This window comes from Panthera uncia, assembly GCF_023721935.1.
Source record: "Panthera uncia isolate 11264 chromosome A1 unlocalized genomic scaffold, Puncia_PCG_1.0 HiC_scaffold_17, whole genome shotgun sequence".
NCBI lineage: Eukaryota > Metazoa > Chordata > Mammalia > Carnivora > Felidae > Panthera > Panthera uncia.
Genome location: NW_026057577.1, coordinates 59,753,644 through 59,769,977, shown reverse-complemented (window position 1 = coordinate 59,769,977; position 16,334 = coordinate 59,753,644). Strand labels below are relative to the sequence as shown.

The 16,334-nt window shown below is 40.1% G+C and overlaps 1 protein-coding gene across 1 annotated transcript in view; it reads right to left on the bottom strand.

Moving 5' to 3' along the window:
- Window positions 1-16,334, bottom strand: part of RASGRF2 (Ras protein specific guanine nucleotide releasing factor 2) — a 223,728-nt gene that overhangs the window by 100,080 nt on the left and 107,314 nt on the right. The window contains exons 12-15 of the mRNA XM_049648890.1: window positions 13,060-13,142; window positions 7,540-7,788; window positions 6,524-6,912; window positions 246-371 (exon numbers count right to left, since the gene is read on the bottom strand). Coding sequence (XP_049504847.1) covers window positions 246-371; window positions 6,524-6,912; window positions 7,540-7,788; window positions 13,060-13,142 — 847 coding nt within the window. The remainder of the gene's footprint in view (window positions 1-245; window positions 372-6,523; window positions 6,913-7,539; window positions 7,789-13,059; window positions 13,143-16,334) is intronic.

The window sequence follows — 16,334 nt, the reverse complement described above, 5'->3', positions numbered from 1 at the left end:
TTCATGTTACTCCAGACACAGTGCAATGCCATAATGGGGTCAAGTCAGTATTAGTTATACTAATGACATATTCTCTAATTATCTATTACTCCACTACTTGACACTGGCATTGTTTGCTTCCAATGAATTTTCATAACTGAGACTAAAAAAATATTTTGGGAGTGAAACAGTAAGGCGAAAGAAAAAGTTAGAAGCTAGAAATCATCTTTCACTTTTATATTTCCAAGCCCCCTTTCTGAGCTCACCTACAGGCTGACGATAGCGGAGGTGCTGAGGAGTTGAGGGTGACCGGCAAGGTGAAAGTTCTGAGCTGTCCGCCACCGGGGAGCTTTCCACTCCTGCTCGGTCCACTGGTGCAGACTCTAGGACAGCTGCTTGAAAATAGCATGAATGTTAACAAGAAGGCCATGAATTCAAGACCTCCTTGTCAGGGTTATGCACAGAAACACAAAGGTTCGTTATGGAGAACAGCCTTTTGGATTAGTCTACATTTTAAAAGGGCTTTAATATGAAATCAAGTCATTCCTCCTGGCAGAGTGCTAATGTCACTAAATCTAAATGCAGTGTCTTCTCTATTCCTGTCTTGCTGACCCTGCTGAACCTGGCTGACCCTACCCAGTCCTTTCCATCCAACACAACAGTGGATGTTAAAAAGACCAGGGGAAGGACACCTGGGAGGCTCAGTGGGTTAAGTGTCTGACTTCAGCTCAGGTCATGATCTCTCAGTTTGTAAGTTCAAGCCCCACTGTTAGTGAAGAGCATGTTTGGGATCCTCTGTCTCCCCCTCTCTCAAAAATTAAATAAATAAATAAATAAATAAATAAATAAATAAATAAATGTAAACATTAAAAAATGGGGGATATCTTGTGGGTTCCCTGCCTTCCAGAAGAGTGGGGGAAGAGGGACTTTTCCAGATTGTGTATCAGACTGGGATCAAAATTGGGACTTCATCTAATTCTTTGCTTGGGTTGCCCCCTTAAGCCAACTAAAATTTGAATCTCTACCAATGTGGCTCCCAAGAAGCTCTGGGGACTCCTAAGGATTGAGAGCTGCACTGTCCAATATGTTAGCACTAGCTAAGTGTGTCTGGGTAAATTTAAATCAAAATTAACTGAAGTTACATTACTATTTCAGCTCCTTACTTGCACCAGCCATACTCTAAGTGCTCAGTACATGTGGCTGGTGGCTATGGTACTGGACGACATAGATATAGAGCATTTCCGTCCCCCCAGAAAGTTCCATTGGATACCCCCAATCTAAACCTAGTGGTCAACAGGAGGCAAGTGGAAATTTTTAGAATGAACTGTGGGGAGAGTTAAAGATCATTTGAGCCTTTTCACTGCAGCTAAGATCCTCTGAATAAAAGGCACATCATTCTAGGGTCACATTAGGCTATTACTGATGATGTTTCTGTATCCCTCCCACTGGCTTATTAACCAGGTAAAACTACAACTTTGTGGATGTTCTTTCATGGAAAAGCACTACAAAAATTTCAAAAATTTCCAGCAACTTCTGTATTTCTGCTTCCTTGGGCTTTTCGGTAACCACTAAGAGCTGTGTCACCTCCACTAACTTCACATCATTCCCCCTCCCCGCCCCCCCCCCCATCAGCAGGACTGTTCTCAACTCAGCTCCCTCTGCCATTCCATTCAGGATTTCACTCAATAAACCCTTCTAAAATCCCTAACGACTTCTTGCACATGATTTACTTCTTTGGAAATACGACCACAGTTCTGTTCTTTTGAAACAGAAAGGGGCCAGGGAAGGGAAATGCTTAGGCTCTTTCCCTGAATGACATAATTACAGTAAAGCTGGCAATGATGCAGGATACAGACAAAAAATCAGTGCTTAGCTGTGAGTTTTATTATTTTCTAAATAACTCCCTCAAAATTCAGTAATGGAAGGCATCTGTTTTGCAAGAGCAAGCAGAATATCAAATACGTGTCCTTGGTCTGATTCAACCATTCACTCCTCTGAGGCAAATGAAAAAATCATTTAGTCAGCTATACTGAACCCAAAAAACTTCCCAGTGAGAGAGATGGTCAGGCTTCGACTATGCCCTGAAAGAGGAGGAAAGCAAAGAATAACACTGTAAGCAAACAGGCAGCTACAGAGAGAAGAATCCATGCCAGCAGGGTGGGGGAAAGAAGCATTTCCTTCTGGCATGTTCACTTTCAATCAAGTTCCATGCAAACAGCTTTGCTTTCAAGACGAGTAGGCAGATGTGGGCTCAAAACAAATGCTAAAATTGGGAGCACTTTCAGCCCACAGGCAGGCAATTTTCAAGCTAAGAACACAGAAACAGACACTAGCGATGCGGACTGCTCCGCAAACGTCGACACTAGGTTGCACAGCCGTGACCCAAGTGCACGCTGGTGGGTAAGAATCCCAAACACAGTGAGCAGTCCTGTGACCTTTCCCTCTGCGCCTGCCCCTGCTCTGATTTTTGTTGAGATCCCACCATCAAGCGGAATACAGATGTTAGTTGGGCTAATATATGCACTTTGTAGAAAAAGCGAGGGTAGAATATGGTGGGGACTGCCTGATAGGAAGAAAGGAGGGCACTAACAGGTAATAAGTGAGCCTGGAACAGATCTGAGGACTGGGTTGGGGGGAAAATAAAGTGCATTATTTTTCCCTCTGAAGTTCATCGTCTTGCTCACTTTGAAGGACAGTTCCTATTTCTCTTCTTTCCCTTCATGTCATTTGAAGTTCTCTTGCCAGGAAATACTGTGAGGTTGGCATTATCATTGCAATGGCAATAAAACCAGACAAAAGTCACTTGCATTTTTCAAGCGGTATACCCCAAAACTGTCTAGCTGATCTAGTGAGAGAGACCTATGGCCTCAGTAGGGACCTAATGGAGGAAGCTGTATTACGGAATGAGGTTGTATGGAGTTGTATCCTGAAGTGAAAAGCCAAAAATGTATAAACTGTTGGCATGAGATTCTTATTCAAGTTTGCCAACTGTTTTAAGTGTTAACATTATGCAGAGCACATGCAAACATCTTTCAAATTAAAGACAGATCAGTGTCTCCCTTTTCTTTGCCAATTAGAATTTTCAAGACTAGACAGCGGAGTTAACACAGCAGCATTCTTGGCTTCTAAAGACATCCTATACACACACACACACACACACACACACACACACACACACAACACACACACACAGAACGTGTCAGACTGATGCTGAAGTAAAGCATTTTTAAACTTATTTATTTTGAGGAAGGGAGGGGCAGAGAGAGAGGGAGACAGAGAATGTCAAGCAGGCTCCACTATGTGAGCACGGAGCCCGATTTGGGGTTCGATTCCGTGAACCGTGAGATCATGACCTGATCCAAAATCAAGAGTCCCTTAACCAACTGAGCCACCCAGGTGACTCTGAAGTAAAGCATTTTATCCATGACTTTCTTGGGGCTATTCATGGCCAATATTGCCCACTTACCAATACAAAATAAAAGAAAAATCTAAGTCTATGATTCTTTTGTTTCACCTCTTCAGAAAAATGCCACAGAGCTGCCTGGCCTCCAGTGTTAATTCTGAGCTTTCTACTCACAGTGTTTCCTTTATGGGAATGCACAGGATACACTGTTCTCCAGTCCCAGTAGCAAGAAAAAATGTGCCTGTACACCAGTCTATTCTTAGGTTTCAATATGAATCACGTAATTGATTACTTTCAGAACCAAAACCAGAGCAACTCTAAGAACTGCAGAAGACCACAGTGTTGTGTTCACTGTTCAACAACCATACCCTTGGCTTCATCCAATTTTCTTCATTGCTTGATTTTCCTACCCATTTTATTTTTAATCCAGCTGTACCATGTTCCTGTTTGAACTACCACCTTAACTACTTACTAGGAACAAGTGGGAACAACATAGGAAGTAAATACATTAAGAGTAATCAGAAGACAGCTACAGAAAGGGAAAAGAAATAAAGATGTAAAGAAGTGGCGTGAAAGGAATGGAGGGCGATCAGAGTGATAAGGGGGTGCACAAGTAGCGGATGTGAGCAAGAAACACAGAGGGGAGAGGAGCTGACTTCTCTGGAGGAGAGGCTGGCTGCAGGGCACTTCATCAAGTGCTATGGGCCCCACGTGATGCAGTCCTGGAACCTCCCCATCACCCAGAGAGCAGCTCTGCACTTAACAATGAGACATTTCTAACTCACGAACCACGTGGATAAACTAACTCCTGAAAAATCTAACTACAAATCATTTGTTTGGGGGAAATCCAGTGAAAATAGGGGCATTAAGCCCTCAGCTATTTTTCTAATGTGGGAAAGAACCTAATGTTTTTACCACACCATTCTTCATAGGCGTCCTCCACTTTCGGCCACTGGTCATAAATGATCATTGCTGCCACATGACAAGCTCTCCAGCTGCCACTAGCTGTGTCAACAATGATCGTACCTTGGTCCAACATCTGCACTGACCAGCCTCTGCAGACTTTGTCAGTGTCCTTCCTCAGGAACTTGATCCAGTTCTTTCTCATTTATCTTGGTCTCCCTGAGTCTAACTTGATCCAGGGGAAAAACTGCTAATTCCTACCAGTAACCACACTTCCATCCTAGACAGTAGGGCAAACAGGTTTTGTATGACACTGGACCATCACTACACACCCTGGGCTTGGGCTCTGAAGACCAGAATAGGGAAGTCGGGGAACAATGTCACAGTCTGTGGGCAACAAGTTAAACTGGAAGGATTAACCACAGCAGGCAGTGGGCAGCTTGACTGAAGACCTCTAGAACAATGGCACGTATTTAGATCAGCCTCAGATCCATGAATGTCTGACACTAACATGCTTATTCCTAAAGCTCTCCTCACTCAAAATAACACAAGAATCCAGACTTAGCCCCAAACTTCTCCTCTCCTATTTACTGCAATCCAATAAAGGAAGGAACAGAACTTCCCATATTCTGGAAAACTCCTGTACTTCCCAGGGCACCCTGCCCAGGTCTGTGATAAATTTCCTTCAGTCACACTCTCCACAGAGGTTCCCAAGCACTGAGGCTGGATCAAACCCCAGATGCACTTGTCAGTTTATGCGCTGCCTCATTATTCCTGAGAAGAATCCATCATGATTCTACCAAAGCTTGTTGTTCTAATGACTTTTTAATTATCTTCCTTCTTTCCTCCTCCTTAGTTGCTAACTTGTCAATTTAAAGAATTTCTTGTTTAAGAGGGTGTTACTTTTGATGATGACAACCATCCAGTTAAAATTCCATTAAGTACTTCACTCGGGAAGCTTATTTTTAAATTATCTGAGCTAAGAAGTACTTGGAAGCTTTAAGCTGGTTGAAAAGCAAGGGTTTATGCTTCCATCTGTGTGATCCTCCTTGAAATTTGTGATCTTAGATTAAATGCCCAATTTTTTTTAAGTTATCAGTAAAGAAATAAGTTATCATTCAGAAAACAAAAAGCTGTTTGCTAATTGGCTATGAAACCTTTTTTATTTTCATCACAGAAACACTAAAAGCAACAAGGATCACTTCCTCTGACCCCTACATGTACCAAGCTGCAGAAGGTAAGGTGACATAACACAGGACTCTTAGTTCACTGAATGTTTTGCTTGGTTCATTCATTTAACAAAAATTTACTACCAGCTAGGCAATGAGAGTACAGAGATGAACAAGACAGACAACTTGCTGATCTTATGGAGCTTACATGGAGAAAGACTGTCCAGGCAGAGGGAAAATCATGTGCAAAGTCCCTGAGGCAGAGATGATTGATGTGTTACTGAGACACAAAAAGAAAATCCATGTGACTATATCCTAGTAGATGAGGGAGCATTATAGGAACAGGGGTTGGAGAGAGAGACGATCCAAGTCTCATAGGATCTGGAGGCCTTGTGAGGGAGAATGTACTTTAATCTAAGTACCATAGAAAATCATTAGAGAATTTAATCAGGAAAACATATCATCTAATTCACTTAAAAAAAAACACACACACACACATTTTGGCTGTCATGGACCGTGAACACTGTCTCATATTTTATTTCTCTCCCTATATCCCTATTGTAATATGAAGCACTGCCTTGATAACTAAACCAAAGAAGCCATCTTAATGTTTCCAGGCTGGGTCATCCTTAGCAGGGGAGGCTGGAAGCTGTACAGATATTCAAGGCAGACACTGGAGCAGAAGGCTCTGGAAGGCCCAAGCTCAAAGAACAGAGTGCCCACCATTCACCTCTACACAGAGTATCATGTTAGGCTCTTTATCCAACCAGCCTTAATCAAATTCCATGAAGAATGTTCCAATAACACCATTCAGATAACGGTGTTCTTCTATACACAACTGACTATAATTAGCCTTTTACTGTAGAAGATCTCAGGACAAGCTTAAGTTGCTCTCTTTTCCATACAAGCTAGAGTGACTTACAGGAATTTCTCTTCTAACTAGCCATTGTATTCATTCTACTTTCTACAGGGAGGTGGGAGGGCTAAAAAGAAAGGGATCTAGGGTTCCAGAAGGAATGGTGGGGGAGCAGGTGGCCAGCAAACACGGGGTGTGGCAGCTGGATAATACCTCTTTGAATACTTCGTTTTAGCTTGTTACACAGATCCACGCGGGGATTATCTACATGCTCTTCTACAGATCCCGGGCTTTGTTCTGGAGAAGGAAGGCCTCTGCTAAGATCCAACGGTACTTTACCAGTGTGCGGCGGTGGGGATGCAGCAGGGCTGTGGGTGGTGGTAGGGCTGCTGGACGCTGAGCAGGTGGTCAGGTCCAATGCTCCTATCCTTGAGTTCAATGGAGAAGTCAAGGACAGCTTTCTGGCCCTCACTGGGGAGGACGTCCTGGACACAGCCAGTGGTGGTGGGGAAGAGAATTTGCGACACAGGCGTGGGGATTTGCCATCTACCAAATGTTCACCTCTACTGTTCTGGCTGGTAGCGAAAAACAATTCTAATGACCTAAAAATAAGAGCAGAAGCTATTAACAGATTGTAGCCAAGTGAAAACGATTCCCCTGATGTTATTTAAGAACATACTCTCTACATTAAAAGGCCACAACATCATGGCACTTCTGTTGTCTTCATTTAACACTACCTATATACCACACATTTGGCAAAGGAAGACAGACACTTTTTTAGGCCTTGACTAATCCCTTGCTACCAAACTGTGGTCCAAAGATAAGTAGCACTGGTATCTCTGGGGAGCTTGTTAGAAATGCAGAACTCAGGCTCTGCTCTAGACATGCTAACTCACAGCCTGCAGTTTAATAAGACCCCTGGGTGATTCTTATGCATGTTAAAGTTTGAAAAGCACGACTGTTAAAAAAAAAAAAATTAAAAAAATAGGAAAGCCTAAAACAATGGAGTTAGCTTCCAAGTAATCACAGAGCCGGCAAAGATGACAGGGAATTTAGGGTTCTCAACTTCGTCCCTGGAGAACTCTCTGTGACCTCCACCCACCCCTGCTACAGGTGGGGCATGTAAGTTCCCAGGCAAGACAATCCTGCTCTGCAGAGCAACTGCTCATCTGCACGGAGATCCAGGGACCAGGGGGCAAACTTTCAGGACAGGCAAATCCTGGGCCTACCTGACGGGGATGGAGGTAAAAGGCCTCTTGTATATGTCGGAAAGTTTCGCCAGCACCACAGCTGCCGTAGTGAAAATACGATAGGTGTGCAGAAAGGTATTGAGGAAATCAATACTAAGAAACCGCAAGTCTGTCAGCCGCTCCAGAAGGCGCTCCACGCTGGCATAGCGGATCTGGGGCACTTTGCAGGAGTTGAGTGTTTTACTAAAGCAAATGTCGGTGTCATCTTTATGAAGACGGGCATCAGACCTACACACAAAGCAGGAACATAAGAACAAAACCAGGACATGGCTTCCTCTCAGCCACTGAGTATTTCCGTATTCGGAAACACACACACATATGTGGGCTTCCCGTTGTAGTTGATAAAATACATTGATGTGACTTATTACATAGGCAGGGCTATAAAAACATCAAATATGCCATTATAATTTAGAAAGGTCAGAATTAATTGTGGAGAAGGTAATAATAACTCATTTCACTCTGTGGACTGCTTCTGCAGGGGAAGAAAAATATTTTTTCCTCAACCTTTCTGAGTTCTTGGCTGAACCGCTTGTAATAAAAGACAAGTTAGCAAGAGAAAAACAAACAGAAGTTTATTAACATGCATACCTCACGTACACATAGGAGATACCGGGAAAAAATGAGCAACTCCAGAGGTGGCTTAGAATTCAGGTTTAAATACCGTCTTAACAGGGAAAAGGTTGGGGGGTGGGGTGGGGGAGAGATGGTGTAGGCCTCTTAGGGGAGAGTAAATGATTTTTAGGAAAGATGAATGGGCCCTTAGGAGACTAGATGGGAGGTAGGATAGTTGGGGACAGTTCATCTAGGTGTGATATTGACTCCTTATCTCCTCCCCTATAATAAAAGTCAATCCTCCCTGGTTGATGAAATTCTCAGGGAGGGGATTTACGACAATTGAGTGCCTTTTGGAGGATCTGTCTTTACGCAAATAAGAAGAGGTCAGAGTTCCCTGCATTTGCTATTTTTCAAGTGTACAGCTCAGTCAATATGCCCAAGTAGCATGTTTTGGGGTGGTATATTCTGCTTTCACCTTTTTCCCTAGTTCAATCAAGTTTTATTAGAGAAATGAAGCCAAAAGCTCTATATAGGAGGAGCATTGCTTATACCCTTAAATCAGAATATCAGAAGTGTGCTGAAAACTAAGTCATGGGGGACGTTCTTCCCACAGACCGATAGAAGGGGGGAGGGAGACACAGATAACACTGCTATATCTGTGGTTATTTTTTTCCTCACTTCTAATTTTGTGCATTTGTGCTTCCCCCCATTTTTCTTAACTAAACTGACCAACAGATTACATTATTAGGTATTTTTCCCTTTAGAACTGGCTTTTTGACCAGTTCTACTGTTTTTCTATATTTTAATGTATTTGTGTCTGTTCTTAATTATTTTCTTCCCACACTTTCTTAACAGCTTATTTTTTCTTTTCTTTTTTTTTGTAACTTCCTGAACTGAATGCTTAATTCATTTCATTCTTCCTGGCTTATTAATGCATTTAAGGCTATCCATTTTACGAGTACAGTTTGATCCATAAATTGTGTGAATCGTTATGTCTTCATTATTTTGCAATATTTTGCAGTGTTAAAAGGGTCTTCATTAAAAAAAAAAAGTAATGGGAGAGATTCTCCATGAACAGTATCCACCATTGCCCCCTGCAGTGTTCTGCTTTTTATTTTTTTTTCTTATTCTATAAAACCTCCCATCTGGCTGTTCTTTAAGCTTACCAGATTTCCTGGATGCCTGAGCAGCCTCTCCAGGTGGATGAGCACACCAGGGGGAAGATGCACACAGCAGCCCTCACAATCCTTGGCTGTGCTCAGAGCCCTCAGCCCGTGGTACACATTTGTTAGAAAGGGCAAAAGAAGCCAACAGAGAAGACATGCTTGTAAGAGGACATGCTTGGAAGCAGAGGCTGAATCCAAGTGGGGCTCAAAGAAATGCACCCCTTTGCTAGGACTGCCCAGAGCCCTCACATTCCCTTCTGGAACTCCTTGTTTCCCACCACTTCCACATCTCGGAAAATCAGTGAATCGGTGAAGTCCTGGATTTCACCACTTGATTAAAGGACATGCTGCAGGGTCAGGAACGTTCAGTGAGGCAAGTGTTTGCTGAGAATCAGTTCGCTTGTTGTGAGTGCCCTTAATTAGCCCCTTCAGCACTTGGAGGGATTTTAAATTATATATTTATTTTCTTTCAAATAAAATGGAATCAATAACTTTCTTAGCTTGCTTTTGGAAATTGCCCACTCCAATGTACGCTGGATGCATGCAAAAGTACTTCATTTGCAGGCTCGAAAGAGCATTTTAAATGAGCAGCTTACCCCTGCTGAGGAAGTAAGGGTGGTCTGTTTGTTTTAGCCACATAACTGATCTCAAAAAAACAAAAGTGCTTTTTTTGAGATTCTTGAAAATAGCGTGGGGCTCTTTTTTCCACTTACTACGTGACCCTTGATCAACTTTACTTTTATGGTTCTTAATTTTCTCATTAGTAAAAAGACCTTAGACCTTTACTAAATAAGTCAATCTGTCCAGAAGATGGCTGATCAAGGTAATCACTTTCTCCTCCTACCGTTTTCCCACTAAAAATCTCTATTTTCTAAGAAAGGTGAGGTCAACTATTATTAAAAGGAAGCAAGCCTTACCCTACCCTACCCTAAAATGTAAAGCACCACTTACAGGGCTGTTTTCACCCAATAAATGTCATAATTTTGCATTCTAATACTAGTTTTGAGCTTTGCATCTTTTAACCATAATTACTTTACTCAAAACACTGGAATAAATGGGGCACCTGGCTGGGTCAGTCAGTAGAGCGTTGCAAATCTTGATCTCAGGGTCGTGAGTTAGAGCCTCACGTTGGAAATAGAGCCTACTTAAAAACAGCAACAAAAACACTGGGAGAAAAAAGTATGTTGTGACAATACAAAATTAAAGTAAAACTAATTATACCACTGTCCTTCAAAATTATGATTACATTTTCATTTTAAGAAAAGAAAATAAATTAAATATTATGAAATTATTTAATTTTCCTTTATTACACTGAACACAATGTTTATTTCCTAAGGGACTCTCAAGAAAGATATAATGCATTACTTAAGCCTCCTGTGATAATAACAACTCCATTTTGGTAAACACTTAAAAATGCAATCTTGAGACACCAAACCCAAATCACCTATTATAATTACTTAGGTTTTAAAAGGAAGTGGGTGCCGGCAAAGTGATGCCATGTCAGTAACAAGACACAATTAAGATAGTTTTTCTTTTAACTCAAAAAAATGTCTTTTTTTTTCATAGTATGCACTTGGGAGGCACCAATACAGAATTTAGGGTAGAACAGGGCCCCAGACGGAACTATCAGAAGGAACGGAGGTTGCAAAATTATCCTCTTTCCTCTGACTGAGGAGAACCAGGCTCAATGGAAGGAATAAATAGATGAGAAGTAAGGAATAAATAGATGAGACATTACTCTGCCTTGGGAATACATCTAGAATAGTATAGATGGTCATCAAAACATCTGTGATTCTAATAGAAAATCCTTACAGCCCGAGATCCAGGTTTCTGTTCTAGCAGGAGAGCAGTTCCTGCTCATTCAAGTGTCACTCTGTGCGCCCAAAAGCAGGGAAGTCCTGGTCTGTGCGTGAAGTAGTTACACATATGAGGTTGGACATGGGTGCTAATGGAGTGACTCTGTGTATGCGTCTACCAAGTTCAAACGGACATCACAGGGGACAGAATATGTGTTTGTGCCATAACCAGTCAGGCACAAAACTAAAGTTTGTATCTGTATTCATTTCAAAAGTCAACAAACTGTACGTATAGCACGTGTGAAGTAGCTCTAGGGCTTTAGGAGCTTATGACTTGGCTGCAATGTCCAACTTACGTATTCTCATTCTAAAGCAGGTGGGACTTTCATGGCTGTCTAACCTTCAAGAAAGTACTTTTAAAAATGGATAAAAGGAACATACACTATTTTGTGAAATATTAATATAAGAATCCTGTGGTAGAAAATTAAAATAACTCTAACCCAATGATGTGAATTTAAAAATTAAATCACGGGGTTCCTGGGTGACTCAGTTGGTTGACCATCCAACTTCGGCTCATGTCCTGATCTTGGGGTTCATGAGTTTGAACCCTGTATCAGGCTTGCTTCTGTGAACACAGAGCGAGCTTCAGATCCTCTGTCTGCCTCTTTCTCTGCCTCTCTCTCTCTCTCTCTCTCAAAAATGAATAAATATTAAAAGAAGTTATAAAAAATAAAAATTAAGTCACAATTTGGACCTCTTGATTTAATACTGCATCCTTTGTTTCTATCTTAGCATCACACATTTTTAACTAATATGGTTTTAGGAAACTATACTAAATCAAAACCTTATAAAACTGAACGCTTAAAAGAATCTTCACCCTAGAGCTTTAAAATGATCCTACCTAAAATGTTTCTAAATTTGACCAGTAATTTGAAATATTATCATTCTTTTATAATTTATATTTTTCTGTAGTAATTATGGCATTAGTATAATGTACTCTGCCTTCATCTAACATAATAATTGGTAAGTTCTAAAAGTTGTACTCTGGGGATGGTACTAATTACACTTATTACCTATTAGAAGAGGAAAATTAATGTTATTTATTGCCTTAGGACAAACGGCTCAGACCTAAAAAAAAAAAAAACAAAACAAACCCACATTAAAAATGCATAGAGCACAAATATTTCCTTAGTTTCATGTAACTTTTGTTGAAAGATATAACAGGAATTTGGACCTCAAACAACCAAAACAATGAGAACAGGGAACAATTTGGTCAGCTTCAAAATACTTCTGAAACAATTTCTGAATTTGGAAACAAAAAAGTATGTAGAGACAAAAGCATTAATACAGAGAACAATGGCACATAGTCAGCGATATAATTTCTCATTTTAAACTACCATTTCCCTATTGATCACCTTAAATTATACGATATATTTTGTTGACCAAATAGCATGATGACAGCCCTGGGCAAATCCACATATAAGGAAAGGCAAATAGCCCTGGGCAAATCCACATATAAGGAACAGGCAGATGGTACCATGGAAAGGCCAGTTGATTCATGTCAGGTGAATCTAAACATATCTCCACAATCAAATCTGAGTAATATGATTCATACCCAGCTGGGAAGATGCCAAAAGGATCTGCCAAACTTTGATCCGGCCTCTGACCCTTGGACACATCTGGCTGTCACAACTTTTTATATTGTGCTTGAAAATCTCAATAGGTTTTTTTCCTGAATGAAAGCATATGTAACAGTATAAAAAACATTTTTCTATGCTATGAATCAATAAACTATGAATTTGAAAACCCATTGTGATAGTCATATTATTTATAATAGCATATCATGAATTATTGCATTACTGCCAAGAAACATATTCACAAAATGTAGCAGAATCCTATGGAAGCAATATTTTTGCAGGGCTTTATGTTCTCAACCAATTTGATCTTGATTAAAATGTAAGGGAAAGGATTATCACACTTACTTAATCATATGTGGCACAGTAACTTTGGAATTCTCTTCAAATACTATAGTCATTAAACCATTACACCGTATATTGTCCACACACTGTGAAATTAAAAAATAAACAATTACAACCCACATGAAAACCTAGGCAGAGCATATATTCTCCAAATTGTTTATAGCCATGAAAACAATTTAGTTTCTTATTTCATCTGTGCACACACACACAGCAACAGGTAAACACTGTACACTGATGAGCAGATTCAATACCCAGTTACCAGAACTGTGCACTTGGCAAATACCTGAGGATAGAGATAGGGGCTTTTTTTTCTCCTGGAATGTATTTCCTAAGGACACTGGCCACGATGTCACATCATCACTATTCTCTGTCAGTAGCTGTACTAGTTGAGAGGTCTGTACCTTCCGACAGTAACAGCCTCTGCGATATTCATTCTCTGCCCGAGGGTGGTCTGGGGCAGGCTGCGTAAAAAGCTTTCTTGGATGAAATTCACCTTCTGTCTCACTAGCAAGCTCTGTGCCTACTTCTCAGGTGGTTTTTTTGCCAACAAATACCCCCATTTTACTAGTGTCTCTAGCAGTTTCTATTGGCACCATGTTGATTTGATGAGGATGCGTTGTGTAATTTCTCCCGCTCTGGAATGCATACAGTCCTGTTTATCTTTTACTCTTTTCTTTCCAGGAGGAAAACTCAGGAAATTTTGTTAATTTCCTCTGTCTTGTTTACTTACGCCTTATCAATTTAAAATTTCCCTTTGCAATTAGAGAAGGGTTAGAGAAGGATTTATTTTGAATTACACATATTCCTTTTGAACAAAATAGAAAATGAAAAAAAGATTTAAGCAATTTTTAAAATCAGAAAATATTTCTAGTTACTAGGTTACCATATAGTGATTTATGATTGTAGTTAAATGGCGTGAAGATGTTGATTGGTATTGTGGGGGAGGGGATGGGAAAGAGTGCTGTTGGAGGACAGGGCTCACACACAGACAGGGAGGGGAGAGATGAGGTAAGTGATCCTTTACCCCACTGGCCTTCTTTTCATTTTTAATATCTCTAAAGCACAGTGAGGCTGCCGCTTGGGTAACCAACACAGGAAACAAGAGGACAGAGATGGTGTTTGATGAAAACTGTGGAAAATGAACAATGTTACTTCAGTTTCCTTTAACATTCTAAGCAAATGGCACAGCTACACAAACAACAGCTTTAGGATGATTTAGGATTATATTTTCCATGTTTAAATTTTTCTGTTTGGTTCTTTGACTGATCAACCTGGTCCGTTTTACATAGTAATCTTTTTCTTTCTTTCCTTCCTTCCTTCCTTCCTCCCTTTCTTTCTTCCCTTTCTTTCTTTTCTTTCTTTCTTTCTTTATCTCTTTCTTTCTCTCATCCTTCCTTCCTCCCTCCCTCCCTCTCTCTCTCTTTCTTTATTATATTTTAAACATTCTTATTTTACAGTCTTTTCCAAATTGTCACCAGCAGTGTTAATTCTATCATTCACTGTGCTTCTGACTCTCTCAAAATAGATAATTTACTCACAAGACTTGTGATTTCTGATTCTGAGCACACTGTAATGAGCCCTGAATTGTAGAAGTGTTGCTAACGGAGTGACTTTGTGTATGCTTCTACCAAGAAGTCTTAGGATTTCAAGAGTCTCAAAAACCGCTTTTACATTAATTCCTCAGTTTGGATTTTTCATACCATGTGAATACGATACATTTAAATTTCAAATCTATAGGTTGGAAACACACTCATTTTTTTTCAAAGGAGATTTTTTTTAAACTCAGAACCCAAAACAAAGACAAACTTCCTTAATTATTTTCTGGGCTAACAGGAAGAGGTTTTGAGTTCTTATTTCACAGTTGTGATACTCTTCCAAAATCTAGGCTTTAAACAGGGAGCTTAATTCCTTTAAGGGGCCCAAGGCTGCCTCTCATTCCCTTTAGTTAAAACCCCTTGGGCTTGAGACCAATACTCAATCTAAAATCATTCTCAGGCCTCTATGTCTTCAGCTTATAAGCTTTCTACTCTAATTTTAAGTTTCTTTGGTATTTCTGATAACCAGAGATTACCTTTTATTCCTGTAAATATCACCAATGTATTAATTTTTTTCTTTTATACTGATTTTAAAGATTTATTTATTTATTTAAGTAATCTCTCAACCCATGTAGCTTGAACTCACAACCCCAAGTCAAGAGCTGAACACTCTACTGACTGAGCCAGCCAGGCGCCCTTTTATTCGATTTTATATGTTAAGCACTTCTGTTTTTATATCTAGAGAGGATCTAAATCAGCTCAGTCCTCCACACAGTCAGAATTGGAACCTGAGATAAATATTTTAGACCCAAAAGAGATTTATGTGATAACTTTTGACCATCTCATTATCCAGTGTCATACCTCATTCATAAATCTTTCTGATTTACTGTGTGAGGCATTACAATTATTTTCAATAGAAAAAAAGGAAAATTTCACTTACACTCAAGTTTCAGGAGAACAAAACATACATGTAGTCTGAACTGCAACTCAAAAGACCATGTAATAAAAATCCTCATTTCCTAGAGGCTCCATAGACAGGGTGCAGTGACAACATGAGTGTGAACAAACAGAACTCTCAGGGGCTCTGGGTCCACCAGCTCTATTTCAACGAGAGTATCCTGTCTTTATCTTGCTTGCATTTGGGACTTTCAATAATGCTGCACTGAAGAATGGGTTCTCTTCCATAAAAAGTTAAGACTATAATAGAATTTATAAATATGAGTATGTGTATGAATATATTTATATTGGAAGGCATGGTATTATTCATGACCATATAAGCCTGTCTTTTAATTGTGCTGGGGAAAAGTGACTTGAGCCCTGGGAAAATGAATATACTTCACTCATTCAAGAAGAATCGTGATAAGCAAGGTGTCACATATCTTTAAGGATGTATCAAATTTATACGAATTACAGTGAACCTTGAAATTAATAGGGTTAATAGAGTAACTTTTATGTTCACAATAGCCCCAGGTAGTTTTGATGCAACTGGTCCCTGGACAATTGTTGAAAATGACTTCTCCAGCAAGGTCTTTTGAGGATCTTGCTTAAGCCAATACCTGCTCAAAGGTCAGTAGTCTACTGTGTCACCATGCTTTTTTCTTCTGAGAAGAAAGGTTAGATTCAATTTTTCTCTTTTAATTCACCTTTTTATGTTGAAGTAAAAAATTCCCTATTGATTCCAGAGAAGCTATTTTAAGGGAGAAAGCATGTGAGAGTGCTATGGATTTGTCTACACAAGGTATA